The following is a 17,865-nucleotide window of genomic DNA, read 5'->3' as shown; positions in this document are numbered from 1 at the left end:
CAGCCCTCCGGGTCCGCGGTTCAGCGGAGGAACTCACCGACCCAAGCCACTGCGGGTACCCTGATGGCTACCCTGTACTGGTATAGGTGCTCCACAGGTAAGGCCTCCTGCTCGGACTCCCCCTGTGTGTAATTCCACGGTTCTGTCCCCTTACGAGCGGACCCCCGTGTCTCCCTTAGGCAGTTACAGCTGCCCCGGTCGCCGTGCTGTAGCAACTCCCCCCTTTCGAGGCTGGATCTACCACCGCACCATACTTTCCACACGAGCCCTAAGGCGGCCGTGTGACGTGTCTACCACTTTTCCTCCCCAAGAAAAAGGGCAGGTGTGGTCTCCGCAGGGTCTGGGTAAGACCCCCTTCCCTATATGCGTGTAAGGGCCCCGGCCGTGATTGCTCTATGCGAGAAACATAGAGAGGAAAGAGGCCCAGCCAGGCTGGCCCGTTCCCATGTTGGCAAACATCGCCTTGTTCCCCTCTCAGGGTAACTAGAAGGATCCCGATGTTCGTATGGGGCATTGGGGAAGGGTACGTGCAGCCAGGTACAGACGATGCGCGGCACTGGATGAATCCCTGCCCGCCTCTGTATTGGCAGTTCACGTACACGGTTCAGCACATGGCAAGATTGGAATGGGTCCCCTAGTGTCGCTTCTCCGACACAACGTGGAGAGAGCGACAGAAGGGGAATGTTTGGTTACGTATGTAACCTCCGTTCCCCGAGGGAGGGAACGACACGTTGTGTCTTTCCTCCGCCATGTCGCTGAACCGAGCCACTGTTGTGGCCGGACCATTTCCGGCTCCTCAGAAAAATCCTGATTAAACTTCCGTATTTGCCCCGCTTAAATACCTGTATGCGGGGGCGGGGTATGCAAATACTGACTGCCAACTCTCATTGGCCCTTTTCAATAGGTCAGAGGTGAATATCGGCGCTCAAGCGAGACCCCTAGTGTCGCTTCTCCGACACAACATGTCGTTCCCTCCCTCGGGGAACGGAGGTTACATACGTAACCAAACGTTAGTCAACACCACTCGCCGCTGCATCCACAGATGCAAGTTAAGACTTTACTATGTAAAGGAGAAGCCGTACATCAACACTGTCCAGAAGCGCTGACGGGTTCTCAGGGCTCTGTCTCATCTTAGATGGAAAGTAGAACAGTGGAATTGTGTTTTTTGGTCCGATGAGTCCACATTTCAGATTTCAGTTTTTGAAAAACACAGCCATCGTGTTCTCCGGGCCAAAGAGGAAAAGGACCATCCAACCTGTAATCAGTGTCAGGTCCAAAAGCCAGTGTCTGTATGGGCCAGGGATGTGTCAGTGCTCATGGCATGGGTAACTTGCACATCTGTGAGGGCACCATTAATGCAGACAGATATGTACAAATTTTGGAGCAGCATATACTGCCATCCAGCACTGTCTTTTCCAGGGACATCCCTGAATTTTCAGCAGGACAAATTCAAACCACACACTGGTCGAATAACAGAGAGTGTGGGTGCTAGATTGGCCTGCCTTCAGTCTCCAATTGAGAATGTGTGGAGCATTATGAAGCGCTCAAAACAGCAAAGAAGACCCTATACAATTGTGCTGCTAAAGACCAACATATTGGATGAATGGGGGGAAATTCCACTTTCTAAACTTAACAAACTTGTCTTCAGTGCCTAAATGCTTTATAAGTGTTATTAGAAGAAATGGTGATGTTTCACAGTGGTAAACACCCGACTGTCACAACTTTTTGTCCATACAATACAAGTGAACGGTGGTTGGGACAATGAAGGTCCAAAAAGCACATAAAGGAAGTAAAAAAGTTATCCATATGACTCCAGTGGTTAAATCAATGTCTTTTGAAGCAATATGATAGGTGTGGGTTAGAAACAGATCAATATTTAAGTCCTATTTTACTATAAATCTCTTCTTACACTTACACATTCTTCTTTTGTTTTCGTCAATTTGCATTCTTTGTGTATTTTGCCACCTACTGGGCAAGGAGGAGAATTTATAGTAAAAAAGACTTAAATGTTGATCTGTTTCTCACCTACATTTATCATATCGCTTCAGAAGATGTGGATTTAACCACTTCAGTCATATGGATTACTTTTATGCTGCCTTTTATATGCTCTTTGGACCTTCAAAGTTCTGGCCACCATTCACTTGCATTGTGAGGACCTACAGAGATGACATATTTGTATAAACATCTTTGTGTTTAGCAAAGTTATCTTCAAGTCACACACATCTGGTATGGCTTGAGGGTCAGTAAATGATGAGAGAATTGTATTTTTTGGGGGTGAACTATCCCTTTAAGATTAAATTTTTTGTTTGTTTTTATAATGCATCTTATTTAAACTTCAGAAGCTATAAAACAATATATATATATATATATATATATATATATATATATATATATTTTTTTTTTTTTTTTTTCTTCTTCATCAAAATCACCCAGCCCTAATGAATAGCACTGACATTTTGAAAATGAGTGTAAAGCTTGGACAGATGGGGAGTAGGCCAGGGCTGGTTGGGATAATGGGTATTATACCGCCTCAAAATCAAGGCACAAGGCACCATCTGTTCTGTGCCTTGTCTGTGGAGCAATATCACCCCTCCAAGCTCTCTTTTAAAATGCATATGGCTGTTTATATGCATTATGCTTTATATATATATATACCAGACTGTCAGTAGGAAATGAATTCACAATCTGTATAATTTGGGCAAGGCAACAGTTCTTCTGTGGAATAAAAATACATTTTGAAGAAGGTTCATACTGCTTTCTTTCATACAATGAAAGTCATCTATCAAGCTAGAAAGCTCCAAAAAGGACAAAAGCACCATAAAAGTAGTCCATATAAATAAATAAAAAATAGGTTGTGCTAGTCTCGTCTAATAAAGGGCTGAATAGTTTGGGGGTTTCTTTGTGTTTTTAGTATTACTCACTTAAATTAACACAATGAGTTAAAAGAGTAGCAAATTATGACTTAAAAAAATTTAAAGGTGCACTCAGAAATTGTTTGTTCATGTTGTCTTGGACGTGTACTGACACTTAGTGGTGTTGATACAGCATCATCCAAACGCAATAGTTTTTAGTGCCAGATGTCATTGTAGAAAATCAATATTCACTGTCAGACATGATTGATTTAATCCAGGAGGGAAAGTGTAAAACAAAAACAGGGTTTAACTGAGATTTAGCAAGTAGTTTTGGACTGGTCATGTGATCCTAACATGGCAGCCCCATTTACTCACCCTTATGTCATCTGTCACCACAGAGTGGTGGTGGTGTAGTGGGCTAAAGGGTAATCAGAAGGTCATTGGTTCGAGCCCCACAGCCACCACCATTGTGTCCTTGAGCAAGGCACTTAACTCCAGGTTGCTCCCTGTAATAAGTGCACTGTAAGTCGCTTTGGATTAAAGCGTCTGCCAAATGCATAAATGTAAATATGTAAATCTCAAAAGCAAATGACTTCCTTTTGTCTGTGGAACACAAACAAAGATTTCTTTCATAAGGTGTTCCAGCATGCTTGACCAGAACTAAATGTTGAATGTTAACCAGTTCAACTAAGTTATCTCAACAAAGCCCTTTTTAACTACATATTTTTGTTGTTTTCAGTTCTCTCAGAGACAACGGATTCATCGGAGGAGGAATGGCAGTCTATTGCTGATCTGGCCACCGCCTGTCGGAACATTCTGGAAGCTCTGTCTAGAGAAGGTGAGAAAAGACAAAAGATGATTATAATACATACAATAAATTGTGCTGGTAGAGTGTCTAATTGGTGACAAGATAAGAGGATTGGTAATGTCGTTTCCTGCTGGGTTTCAGACCGGAAGGCCAGAGACGGCTCACAAGCATCCCTAGAGACAGACAGCAAGTTTAAAGACAGGTGAGACTCACTTTACCACGCATCACATTTTGAGAGTTAAATTCAAGGCTTGTTTAGGATATTAAATCACAAGTCCTGCAGTGTCAGGGCAATAAAGTTACCATGTGAAAACAAATATGCATTTAAATGTGTTTGCTTCTATGTTGTTTTTATTACTAGTAATATGGCATTATATCATTATAATTACTATACATAAACTAAACTTGCAAATGCAAGCCTAATATGTGAAGCAATGTGGGACTCATTGAGAGTGAAAATTATAGGTGTAATATAACGATACATAAATATAATGTATTTGTTTTATTTGTGTACCATCTGTTATGTACTTGTGAATATAGGTCTAATAGCATAAATTGTGTTTCAGTTCTTGAATATATTAAAGGAATAGTTCACCCAAAACATTCTCTCATCATTTACTCATCCTCATGCTATCCCAGATGTGTATGACTTCCTTTCTTCATCAGAAAAGATTTTTAAAAGTATATCTCAGCTCTTTTGGTCCATAAAATGCAAGTGAATGGGTGCCAACATTTTGAAGCTCCAAAAATCACTTAAGTCAGCATAAAAGTAATCCATATGACTCCAGTGGTTAAATCAATGCCTTTAGAAGTGATTTGATTGGTGTGGGTGAGAAAAATATCAATATTTATGACTATAAATTCTCCTACATGCTCAGACAACCACCAACTTTAACTTTCACATTCTTCTTGTGTTTTTGGTGATTCACATTCTTTATGCATACATCCCCTATTGGGAAGGGAGAAGAATTTTGTGCAAAAATGTACTTAAATATTGATCTGTTTCTCATTGATCTGACTTTTCACTAACGCGCCCTTCCTGTAATGGAAAATATGATTGCTTTGAAAATATTTCCCATCCTGGCTGAAATTAATGTTCTGATTAGTTGCTCCACTGAGTCTGTGTCTATTTTGTTCGTATCTTTATGACTTTGCTTTTGCGGCTCCTTGCAATTTTTAAAATAATACAATTTCAATTCATTAGAAAAATGCTATGGAATTTCTTCAAATGGTTTGAAAAGTTATGGGTCAAATGCCAGCTTTTGTTCTGTTTTAGCTGGACATACACAAAAAACTTTTTTATACTTCTAAAACATTTTTCCAAAACAACAGAACCATTTTACATGGTTGTTCTGTATGTAATAGAACATCACAAATTCATATTATGCAAACATATTATACATTATATTCTATAGTGGTTTAATGGATTACAAAAATGCCATTCAGACCACTAGAGAAAATAAATAAATATGTTTATATTACACTCCAGTGAGCAAGCTCAAGGCGACTGTGGCAAGGAACACAAAACTCCATAAGATGTTGGTTAAAGGAGAAATATAACCTTGGGGGGAAACCAGGCTCACTGTGGGGGCCAGTTCCCCTCTGGCTAAGCAGCATGAATATAATGCCAATATTAGTTGTTTATTTGTAGTCAAGTCAATATTTAAAATTAGTAAACTAAGTACATTTACATTTATTCATTTGGTAGATGCTTTTATCCAAAGCGACTTACAAAAGAGGAAAACATAAGCGAATCATCTCAAGGAAGGAAGTAAATGTTAGGGCAAAGTAAGTAAGTGTTAGGGGCCAATGTTTAAACACAAAGATATTGTATTATTCTATTTTAATAGTAAAGTGTCCATCCTTTGACCAAGGTGATGCAGGTTGAGGTCCGTAAAGGTGCGCTGTAGTTTGTCTGTAAGCTTGTGTAAGATTAATTTCTGGTGGAGTCCATCTTAAGTCTATGTTTCAGGCAGTGTCCAGTGAAGTATCCCATGTATGACGGTTGGCGTTGGCATCAGTTCATCCTCTGTGAAGTCCATCGTAGTAGACTTAAGTGATATCTGGCTTGCTCAGCCTGTATTTAGTCATCATCACTCGCAACACATAGTAGTGGGATTCGGATATCAGGCAGGACAGGAGTCGGACATCAGGCAGGACCAGAGCTATCCCGAGGTTAAGACAGGGATACAAAGTCATCATCACTCAGCAACACATAGTAGTGGGAGTCGGACATCAAGACGTACTGGAGTCGGACATCATTTCAAGGCTTTATAAATATTTTAAAATGAATATGAAAAGTTAACAGGTAGCCTATAAAGCGATGCTAAGATTGGCCTGATATAATCATGTTTCTTGGTTCTATTCAGCTCTCTAGCTGCTGTATTTTGAACTAACTGAAGTTTATTTATGGAACCTGCTGGACATCCTTCCAATAATGCATTACAATAATCTAGTCTTGAGGTCATGAATGCATGCATTTTTGAAAATGAAAGTTTTTCAGAATTAGAAACAGAGAGCATGTGTTGTATCTTAGCAATATTTCTGAGACGGAAGAATGCTGTTCTACAAACATTGGAAATGTGTTTTTTAAAGGACAGATTGCTATCAAATATAACACAAGTTCTTCACTGTAGATATATTCCATTTATATATTAGCATCTTATTTTAGAGGTTTTTGTTCTAATAATTAGTATCTCTGTTTTGTCGGAATTGAGTTGAAGAAAATTTCTAGCCATCCAATTTTTGATATCATTGATACACTCTGCTAACTTGGAGAATTGTGAAATATAAGTTGGGTATTGTCAGTATAACAGTGAAAACGAATTCCACGGTTCCTGATAATGTCTCTCATGGGAAGCATATATAAGGAGAATAGGAGAGGCCCTAAAACTGATCCCTGTGTCACTCCATATTTATCTTTAGTTTGATCTGACAATTCCTCATTTACACAGACAAAGGTAGCAGTCAGATAAATAGGACCTAAGCCAAGCTAATGCCTGTCCATGAATGCCAACATAATTCTCAAGCCTATCCAAGAGAATTTCGTGAACTATGGTGTCGAAGGCAACAGTAAGATCTAAAAGCACTAGAAGAGAAATGCAGCCGCGAACAGATGATAAGAGCCAGTCATTTGTAACTCTGATAAATGCAGTCTCTGTACTATGATGGGGCCTAAATCCTGAATGAAATTCTCCATATATACAATTTTTGGATAAAAAAAATTAACAGTTGGGAGGACACTACCTTTTCTAGTATTTTTGACTTAAACAGGAGATTTTAGATCAATCTATAGTTAGCCAACTCTTCAGGATCAAGCTGTGATTTCTTGATAAATGGTTTAATAACTACTATCTTAAATTTTCTTGGGATATTTGCTAAGGATAATGAGGAGTTAATCAAATTAAGAAGAGGCTCTGAGATTACAGGAATCACTTATTTTAATAGCTTGATCGAATTGAATCTATCTTTCATGTTATTGCTTTTGATGTTTTGATAAGTTTGTTTAGCTCTTCCTGTCCTATGACAGCAAAGGATTGAAGTTGCTCTTGGGGAATAATATGAGACACTGTCTTCAGAGGTGCTATTGCAGATGGTTAATGTGGCAGGGTGGAGGGCGGGGCTGGGTCGTGATCATACACACCCGGTCACTTATCAGGCCTCTGAGAGGGATAAAGGCCGACTGCAGATGATTGATTAGCCTGATAAGGGACCGGGTGTGTATGATCACGACCCGGCCCCACCCTCTGCCCTGCCACAGTTACATAATTCCAATTTTGTCTCTGATGATTTACATTTATTTAGTAAAGAAATTCATAGTCATTACTATTGTGCTGCGATGGATTATTTGGTTTATTCGAAGCTTTATTCCTTACTAATTTATCCATAGTCCTGAATAAACACCTAGGATTAATGTGGTTATTTTCTATGAGTTTGTTTAAATATGCAGACCTGGCAGCTTTACAGCCTTTCTGTAGCTAGAGACACTATCCTTCCATGCACCATGAAAGACCTCTGATTTACCCAGCAAACCACTTGCACTCATTTTTTTAAGCTGTTTTCTAGAACATGAGTGTGATCACTGTACCATGGTGCAGGGCTTTTCTTTTAATTTACTTTAATCGGGAGGGGGGCACTATCAAGAGTGCTAGAGAAGACTGAATCTATAATATGTTCTTCTAATTTTTGTTCGGTTTACTGAATATTTGAGACAAATTTGGAAGCTATCTTTAGTGGTCGAAAGAACAGTCTTACCTGATCGATAATGCGGCATAGATTGAGTGAACTTTGCTAAGCGCAACATACAAGAGACGAAGTAATGATCTGACATTTCATCGCTCTGTGGCAGAATTGCTATATTATCAACATTAATTACATATGACAGAATTAAATCAAGCATATAATTATGGCGATTGAGTTGATCCTGCCACATTTTGTCTGACCTCAACAGAGTTGAGAATATAGATAAATGCTAATCCCAGTGTATAATTTTCTTTATCTGTGTGAATGTTGAAGTCACCAATGATTAAGATGTCCACAGTTACTACTAGATCTGACAGAAAATCAGCAAATTCTCAAAGGAAATCAGAATATGGCCCTGGTGGTCTATATACTGTAGCAAGAACAAAAGACAACAGATATTTTTTTATTTATATCTGGTGGTCACATTAAGCATTATCAGTTCAAAAGGATTTAACTAATATCCTGACTTCTGAGTAACACCAAAAGCATCATTGTAAGTTGTAGAAAAACCTCCTCCTTGACCTTTCAGACGAGGCTCAAGTTTATAACAATAATCTTGGGGAGTAGTCTAAGATATTCATTCAGCTTAAGCCAGGTTTCAGTCAAACAGAGTCCTACCTTGAAGTTTATCTTATGTTTTTTGGTATTTTCAGGTTTGATATCAATCAATTTTTGTTTGGTTATTCAGAGAATAGACACATTCTCTATATGATATTTAGGTGATATAGTGTCTATGTATTGTAGTTTATGTGACATGTGTGATGTCTCAAGGCAGCTAGCAGATGTTCAGATTAGCCAGTTTGTTTGCTTCCTGACCTGGCCCCAGATAGTCAAATACTATCACTATTAAATGGTAATGGTAAATGATCTTCACTTATATAGCGCCTTTTTTTTAACCTTAGCTGCTACCAAAGTGCTTTACACTGTGTCCCATTCACCCAATCACACACACATTCACACTCATACACCAATGATTATGAGCCAAATTACTAGAGAGGAGAGCGGCACCTTTCCTGGAGGGATGGAGTCTGTCTCTCTTTAGCAGGTCAGGTCTACCCCAAAAACTCATCCAATTGTCTACATATCCCATGCTGTTCTGAGGACACCACTCCAACCATTCAGCAACACTAATCCTCTATAAGCCATATCATCATGATGAGCAGGGAGGGAACCAGAGCTTAATACATTGGCTGACATCATTTTTGTTAGTTCACACACCTCTTTAACATTATTTTTAGTGATCTCTGAATGGCAAAGTCGGACATCGTTAGTGCCAGCATGTATTACAATCTTTGAAAATCTATGTTTAGCATTAGCCAACACTTGTAAATTTGATTTGATGTCAGACACTCTGGTACCCAAAATGCATTGTACTATGGTGGCTGGAGTCTCTATTTCCACATTCCTTACAATTCCTCAACAATAACCAGGGTGTTTCCAACAGAATCTAATGGTAACCTTTAATTTATCACATGTAAAGCCCTCACTGCTGACAGATGAATCTATCATAAACAGGTGGAATGCAGTGGAAGTAGCAATAACTGATGCCATGATTTACCGTAATTGGGTTTGAGATCCATGTGAATCCCTCATGCAATTGTTTGTTGTTATTGTAGTTCTTGATAAGCAGTGCTTTGAGATCGATGCAATAATCTGTGTAACACAGAGGAGAAAGCGGATGTGCATGGTAAAATGCACGCAGTTAAATTGCGATAAGGGAATAATGCCAAAAAAACTGCAGAGTGCTGAAAAAAGGCAGAGATTAAAGATGAAAAGCCTAAAACAGAAAGATAAGAAGTGCTAAAAATGCTAGTAGGCTACAAACACAGACTCGAGCTAGGTGCCAGCAGCTTAAATTAACCATCAATTTTTCATATCAGAATTTTCATGCTGTTCATTAATTGCCCAATAAATATCGTTGGCTGATACATCAATGCATCCCTAGCTATAAGCCCTTAGCCGTCAGTTGCTGGTGGTTTTAGGTTTTTCCTCTTCATTTCACCTAAATGCATTTTACGCATTCCCATCTGTCAAACTGTCCGTCAGAGATTTCTCAAGTGTGTAGGCACCCCAAAACAGATAAAATCAGAAAAAGATGGTATGTTGTAGAATTTATTACACTGTTTCTTTGTGTGCCTCCATTCGCAGTGACTCGCCCTGTCACCTTGAGGAGAAAGTGTCCCAGTTGGAGGCCATGTTGAAGCGACTGCAGGACGACCTCCAAAAGGTACTTCACCTACCGTCGGTTTGTTACAACACAGATCCCCTGACCCCCTTCTTGCAATACACTACCCACACAGTAACCCCTTTTACTCCTCGCAAATGTCTCCCATTAAATACATCCACCCATCCTTGTCTGTATATCTGCCCCGTCCAGTCCTTGCCCTCTTCGATACTTCAAAGAGCCACTGCTTCACAGAGCCAATCACACAGAGGGACTGTAGAGGTAGGGCGGAACAAGCAAAAGAAACCTGTCTTGTCATTGAGCAGGGTGAACAGAGGAGATGAGAAGATTGCTGGAGGGACATTGGGCAGCCTTGCTCACTCTCAACACTAATCGACCAATGGCAGTAAAGGCAAGTAGTGCATGAGATTTTTTCCTCAATCAGTAACAAGAAACAACAACATGTAGTGAAACTCAAGCTATATAGGCAATGCACAGCATATACAGAAAACAAACCACACTTTCAATTTATTGACAGTTTGCTCATTTATATTCAGCATGATCTCATAACAATAACGTAACCATGGCAACATTTTTGCTAAATGAAATTGCGTGCCTTATTACACATTTGGCTACAGTTTCCCAGTGAAATGTCCAGCGGGGGCACCAAAAGCAAGTTAAATTATGCCGTAATCAGACAAGGTGTTTAAGGTGAATATTAGATGGAAGTTTTAATAAGTAAAATGTTCCTCCCTAACCTAAACATAACCAATAAAATTAAATTAGAAGTAGATATAAAACACATCCTTACCCTTAACCAATGCCTAAACCTAATTGATAGTTTCCAAAAACAAAATGCAAAATGAAAAGCACATTTTATTAAGGAACGACGTCATCTTGTGTCGCTTCTATGACACACTCATTTCATGAGTTTGCTTGCGTTCTTGATTGGTTTGGAACCATGTCTAAAGTCTAACACTCTATTAGGTGAGCTACCTTGGAAACTATTGACATTGGAATAAGTGTGCATTTTGGTGGGTCTGTAAATACAACCATTAAAATGTATTGTTTTCAAATTATGCATTAGAGTAAAGGTGTTTCGATGGCAGTTAACATAGCAGTGTTTTAGTAATAGTGCGAAAAATTTTATAAAGTCATAATCAGCCATTGTAGTTGTGATTTGTGAGCAAGTGAATAAAGCGCACAGTTGTTGTAGAATCTTTAGTATTAATTTCACCAGGAAACTGCGGCTAAATGTAGAAAGTTGTATGTAAAATAACTCCAGTCATCATTTAATTGAAGGAAGGCAGAGGCTGTTTGCACTAACCAATAGATGCTATTTGCACTAAGTGGAAATAGCAAAAAAGCAGCTTCTTTGCACTAAGTGCAAATAGTGTTAGATGCTATTTGCACCTCCATGCAAAATAGTGGCAGATACTATTTGCAACCCTAATTAAATGCTAAAATACCGTATAGTGGCATCACTGCAGTGTGATTATTGTGTTTATGTAGAGTCCCACAGACACCCTACACCAAACCCTAATCCTAACCTTCCCTTACACATTTTAACCATGGTTTTACTACAGTAACCATAGTATCACCATGGTGTTTTGTAGTAAAATCATATTTGCCAAACAATTAAACATGGTTACTATATTAACACCATTTAACAGTACTAACACCATGGTTAATTGCATTAAATTTATGGCCAAAAAACATGGTTACTACAGTATTACTATAGAAATAGAAAATATAAGTATATATAGAAATACACAATAAGACTCTCTCTCTATCTCTCTCTCTCATTATATATATATATATATATATATTACACATACATGTATGTACAAATATAATATTTTTCTATACAGATGCAAGGGAATGTATGGCAGAAGAGATAGGATATTTTGGATGAATATAAATGGACTAAGCTATGTATTGCACATAATTATTGCTCAATGGGGCAGTTTTAACTGTTCCTGAGATGGATAGCCTGAGGGGAAAAAACTGTTCCTGTGACTGACGGTTCTGGTGCTCAGTGCTCTGTAGTGCCATCCAGAAGACAATGGTTCAAAAAGGAAGTGGGCTGGGTGAGTGGGGTCCAGAGTGATTTTTTACAGCCCTTTTCCTCACTTTGGAAGTGTACAGATCTTGAAGGGACAGCAGGGGACAACCAATAATCCTCTCAGCAGTCCAAACTGTCCTTTGTAGTCTTCTGATATCCAATTTCAAAGCTGAACCAAACCAGACAGTTATTGAAGTGCAGAGGACAAACTCAATGACTGCTGAGTAGAACTGTATCAGCAGCGCCTGTGACAGGTTGAACTTCCTCAACTGGCAAATCAAGTACAACCTCTGCTGGGCTATTTTCACAATTGAGTAAATGTGGGTGTCCCACTTCAGGTCCTGTGAGATGGTAGTGGCCAGGAACCAAAATGACTCCCCTGCTGCCACAGTGCTGTTTAGAATGGTGAGCAGGGTTAATGTTGGGGTGTTCCTCCTAAAGTCCACAATCATTTCCACCGTTTTGAGTGTGTTCAGCTCCAGATTGTTTTGACTGCACCAGTGAGCCAGCCGTTCAACCTCCCTTCTGTCATCTTGGATGAGGCAGATGACTGTATCATCTGCCAACTTCAGGAGCTTGACAGAGGGGTCCCTGGCGGTGCAGTCATTGGTGTAGTGGGAGAAGAGTAGTGGGGAGAGCACACATCCCTTCGAGGCATCAGTGCTGAACATACAGGTGCTGGAAGTGAATTCTCCCAGTCTCACTAGCTGCTGCCTGTCCATCAGAAAGCTGGTGTTCCAGGGACAGATAGACGTGGGAACAGAGAGTTGGTGTCATTTAGTCTGGAGAATTGCTGGGATGATGGGATTTAAAGCCGAATTGATGTCCACAAAAAGGATCCTTGCATATGTCCCTGTTCTGTCCAGATGTTGCAGGATATGATGCAATCCTATGTTGACTGCATCATCCACAGACCTGTTTGCTCGATAGGCAAATTGAAGGGGAACTTGAAAGGGTCCAGTGATGTACTTAAGATGGGCCAACATCAGGCTCTCAAAACACTTCATGACCACAGCCGTCAGAGCAATTTGTCTGTAGTCATTGAGTCCTGTGATTTTGTGTTTCTTTGGGACAAGAATTATGGTGGAGCATTTGAAAAACTCCATACTGCTCCAGTGATCTATTGAAGATCTGTGTGAAGATGGGGGCCAGCTGGTCAGTACAGGATTTTAGACAAGTGGGTGAAACACTGTCTGGTCCCTGTGCTTTCTTTGTGTGTTGTATCCAGAAGACACGGCACACCTCCTCTCCACGGGGCAGGTTGAGTAGCAGAAGGGGGAGGAGGGGGGTTTCAGAAGGTGTTGATGTGTGTGTGAAGTGAAGATCAGAGCAGGTGTGAGGTGTGAGACTTGGCATTTAAAATCTACAGTAGAACACATTCAAGTTGTCAGCCAATTTTGGTTCCCTACAATGTTGGTGTAAGGTCTCTTGACGTTAGTTATATCATTCAGGCTGCTTCACACTGATGCAAGGTCGTTAGCTGAAAACTAGTTTTTCAGCTTATCAGAATACCTTATTTTAGCCACTCTGATTTCCATATTCAGTGTGTTCCTGGCTTGACTGGACAAGATTTTATACCCTCTTCTGTAAGCACCCTCTTCGGCCTGCCTGAGTTCTGCTGTTAACCATGGTTTGTTATTGCTGTATGTTAAATAAGTCCTAATTGGAATGCACATATCCTCACATACACTAATATATGATGTCACTGTCTGTGAGCTCGTCCAGATTGGTGTCAGCAGCCACAAATACACTCCAATCAGTGCCGTCAAAGCAGGCTTGTAGTTCCAGCTCTGCTTCATTGGTCCATCTTTTTGCAGTCTTTACTACAGGTTTAGCTGATTTTAGTTTCTGCCTGTAGGTTGGAAAAAGATGAACTAGACAGTGATCAGAGAGTCCCAAAGCTGCTCTAGGGACAGTGCGATGTGCATCCTTTATTGTTGTGTAGCAATTATCCAGTTTATTCCTGTCTCTGGTGGGGCGAGTAATGTGCTGTCTGTATTTGGGCAGTTCATGGGTGAGGTTAGCTTTAATAGATCTCCCAGAATAATAATATCCGTGTCTGGGTATTATTGTTCTGTGTTTGTAATGTGATCAGCTAGCTGTTGCAGCGCTGTACTTAAACATGCTTGTGCTACTCCTGCAGCGAGTAGAAAGGCTTACAGTTGATGAAGTGCACTTCCAAATTAGGACAGCACATCTTCTTTAACATTGCTACATCTGTACACCAACTTTCATTGATATAAAAGCATGTTCCACCAGCTCTCGTTTTCCCCGTTAACTCCGTAATGTGATCCGATATGAACCGCTGAAAGCCCGGCAGATGTAATGCGCTCTCAGAAATGGCTTCACTAAGCCAGGTTTCTGTGAAGGACAAGGTAGCAGTTTTTGAAAAGTCCTTGTCTGTACAGGTGAGGAGATGTAGTTTGTCCGTTTTGTTAGGAAGAGAGTGGAGATTCACTAGATGAATACTCGGCATCGCTGTTCGAAAGCCACGCTGATGAAGCCTGACCAGCATCTGGTCTGCCTGCGTCTCATAGCTCATTTAAACAACACAGCTGTGCCTCTGACTAAAATGTCCAGCAAAATGTCTGAATAGTCAAAAACCTGGAAAACAAATGGTCTGGTATGTGCTGCCAAATGTTCAACAGTTTGTTCCTGGTAAAACTGTTTGAAAAAAAAATACTAAACACAGGACAAACAACCAAAAACTACAAAAGAATTAGAGAGATCCACACCGAGGCAGCCATCTACAGCACCATCTTGAGCTTAGACTCAACTTTTCAACCAAATGTTACCAAATCACTGCCAGGAAATAATCTTCAAACTGAAGATTATACCCCAGCATATCATCACTCCTACTTTTTCGGATACAGGTGCAGCTGGTTAAAGGTATTATACAGTGTTCTTCAGGAACTCTAGGACATCTGGAATTATAAGCATGAATACATTTTAAATAGTACAATAGTACAAAAAAAGTACTGAGTATTTTTTCATTCCTGTTCCGGCATTCTGCAACCTTATTTCCAAATGGTAACCAGTTAGTTAATAGCGTCCTTAATTTAAAACCTTAATTTTTTTAAACCTTGGTGTACCCACAGACAGCACATGCACAGACCATGTTCTTCAGGAGCTAATAAAGTTCTTAATCAACTTTATACTGATTTAATAACCAGCATTAGGCTAAAACAGATGGGAGCACACACTCACTGCTCTTGGGTCATTATCTGTAATAGACCATTTGAAATCAAACATTATCACAAATTAACACCTAAAAAAAGTAATAAACTGTATGGAAATTGAATTTTAATTACAGTTCTGCTTCTCAATCAAAACCCGGCAGCTTCAAATTTGTAGTAATGCATCATATCTAACAGTAATTCAGTAAGGATTTTGAAACAACTAAGAAATTGACTTTTCACCTCTAATATTTGTCCTCATATCTGGATTAACCGTGCATACATGTGCAGTAATTATATATAGTTGTTAAAAAGGTCTTCAGTATGTTATGGAAGGCTTCATCCACAATGTGCAGTTGTGAAAGAAATGAGAGAAATTAATGAAATATTTGATGAAGTAGTTTCCTTTAGGTTCAAAGCACATGCTCATCATGCTTGACTAAAAATAGACAAACCTTTTTCAGGTCAACAGGAAGTGGTGTAATTCTGAAAATTTGCTGTGGCAATGAATGTGGACTTGACCGTTTGAGCTTCAAAAAGGATGCCTTTTCAAAAAAGTACCAAAAACGAATGATAGAAGTAGTCCATATGTCCTAATTGCCATATTCCAAGTCTTCTGGAGCCACACTTTAGCTGTTATAAGTCATTATTCACTACACACTGGACCACTTTTATGATACGTTCATGGTTCTTTTGTATTCCTTTTGAAGCCTATTCATTGCAATATTATGGAAAAGAGCAACCAGTACATTATTCAAAATGTTTCTATTCTTTATGAGGATGAGTAAAACATACCATAAAAAAAATTATGTTTAGGGTGAACTATTCCTTTAAGTGACTTTACATATAAATATAAAAATAAGTCCAGTGTATCAGCTGGTGATTATGCACAGTTTCACCATATTATAACATTTATGACTGATACCGATCCATGGTCTCTATTCTACCTGGTTCATTCCAGTTATCCACACACAGTAAGATCAGAAAAAGGGTGAGCATGGTTGACCACATTATGTCTCAGTTTTCCAGCACACTGGGTAAACCATAGTGAAAATGTGAGAAAATATGGCCAAACAAAAATTATTATACATGCACAGACTGTGAAACTTTCAATGGTTTTTTTAGAACACATGATCACCTTTGAAAATGCAGCAATTTTTTTCTTCTTTTTTGTCCAAATATCGCTTTATAAATTCTTCACATCACTGTTGCAGCCTGTTTATGCATGTACGATAATGTGTGATGATGCTTTGCATTAATCAAGAACTAATCTGCTAACCTCACTGATTAACTGGTATAAATATTCAGGCCCTGATTTACAACTATTCTAAATAAAAGGTACTAATTAGCTTGTGCATTGCAACAAATTGAGTGTGTAATTTGTGAGCGATTGGTGGGTGATTTACTAAGAATAATTGTGCAAATAGCCACACATGCATATAGGTTGTACACACTCGCATATAACGGAGGACATTGTGTGCTGTAACCAAATGTTAGCCATGCTGCTCTCACTAAATACCATGGATTTCAATAGTCAATATAATTTGCAATAAGAGATGGCTTATATACAGTATTCAAAACATGCACTCAAAAATATATTTTATCCTATTTCAAAGATGTACTCATTTCAATTTCATAACCTACCCTAACCTAAACCTAACCCTAAACCAACCTAACCCTAATCCTAATCCTAACCCTAATCCTAACCTAACCCTAAACCAACCTAACCCTAATCCTAACCTAACCCTAAACCAACCTAACCCTAACCTAATCCTAAACTAACCCTAACCTAACCTATCTCTAACCCATTCCATAAAAATAAATGGTTATGTTTAATAATTTTAAATGAATAAAACTTTTTTTATTTTATTATTATTATTTTGTATAAGTTTTCTCAGTTCATTTGTGTTATGAAATTGAAATGCGTAAATCTTAACATTATTTATTTTAATGTGTAAACTATTATGTAGACCAGTTTTTTTCTCGAGGACATTGGATTTACATCAGTTGGCAACCTAGCATTATACCAAGATTTTTTTATCATACAAAAAAGTAAACAAAAATGTTCTTGGTCAAACAGTTACATCTATTTAAATAATATTTTGAGTTCAACATAGGTTAAGCTCAATCGACAGCATTTGTGGCATAATGTTAATTACCACAAAAACTCATTTTGACTTATCTCTTCTTTTCTTCAAAAAATCTGAAATCTGGGTAACAGTGAGGCACTGATGTTAAATGAGATCCTACTGTCTTCGACGAGCAGTTAATGCAAGTTTGCATGTCTTTTATATACACAAAGCTTTAGTAAATCAGGACCTGAGTGTAAAAATCTATTTACATGTTTATATGCTTTTTGTATAGCGAGTGATCTAAGGATCTGTGTAATGGTGTGTGGCATATGCTGGTATCAGGGGTGAGTGATATGACCAAAATTTGATATCACAGTAATATATCAATATATTGTTTGTTGCACTGGAAATTTTATGAAAATGTTAAATCGTTCATATGCACACACACACACACACACACACTCGTGACCTCAAATCAGTTGAATT

The 17,865-nt window shown here is 38.9% G+C and overlaps 1 protein-coding gene across 4 annotated transcripts in view; it reads left to right on the top strand.

The window, feature by feature from the left end:
* Positions 1–17,865, top strand: part of LOC127618813 (signal-induced proliferation-associated protein 1-like) — a 94,527-nt gene that overhangs the window by 68,898 nt on the left and 7,764 nt on the right. For 2 of the 4 annotated variants that reach the window (XM_052091458.1, XM_052091450.1), the window contains exons 13-16: positions 3,592–3,690; positions 3,802–3,862; positions 10,051–10,129; positions 10,280–10,478. In XM_052091458.1, coding sequence (XP_051947418.1) covers positions 3,592–3,690; positions 3,802–3,862; positions 10,051–10,129; positions 10,280–10,459 — 419 coding nt within the window. In that variant the 3' untranslated portion in view covers positions 10,460–10,478. The remainder of the gene's footprint in view (positions 1–3,591; positions 3,691–3,801; positions 3,863–10,050; positions 10,130–10,279; positions 10,479–17,865) is intronic. The other 2 variants (XR_007967512.1, XM_052091467.1) reach the window with 2 other exon arrangements.

Source organism: Xyrauchen texanus, chromosome 2 (assembly GCF_025860055.1).
Source record: "Xyrauchen texanus isolate HMW12.3.18 chromosome 2, RBS_HiC_50CHRs, whole genome shotgun sequence".
NCBI lineage: Eukaryota > Metazoa > Chordata > Actinopteri > Cypriniformes > Catostomidae > Xyrauchen > Xyrauchen texanus.
Note: the sequence above shows the minus strand (reverse complement) of the source record. Positions and strands in the feature narration are given on the sequence as shown.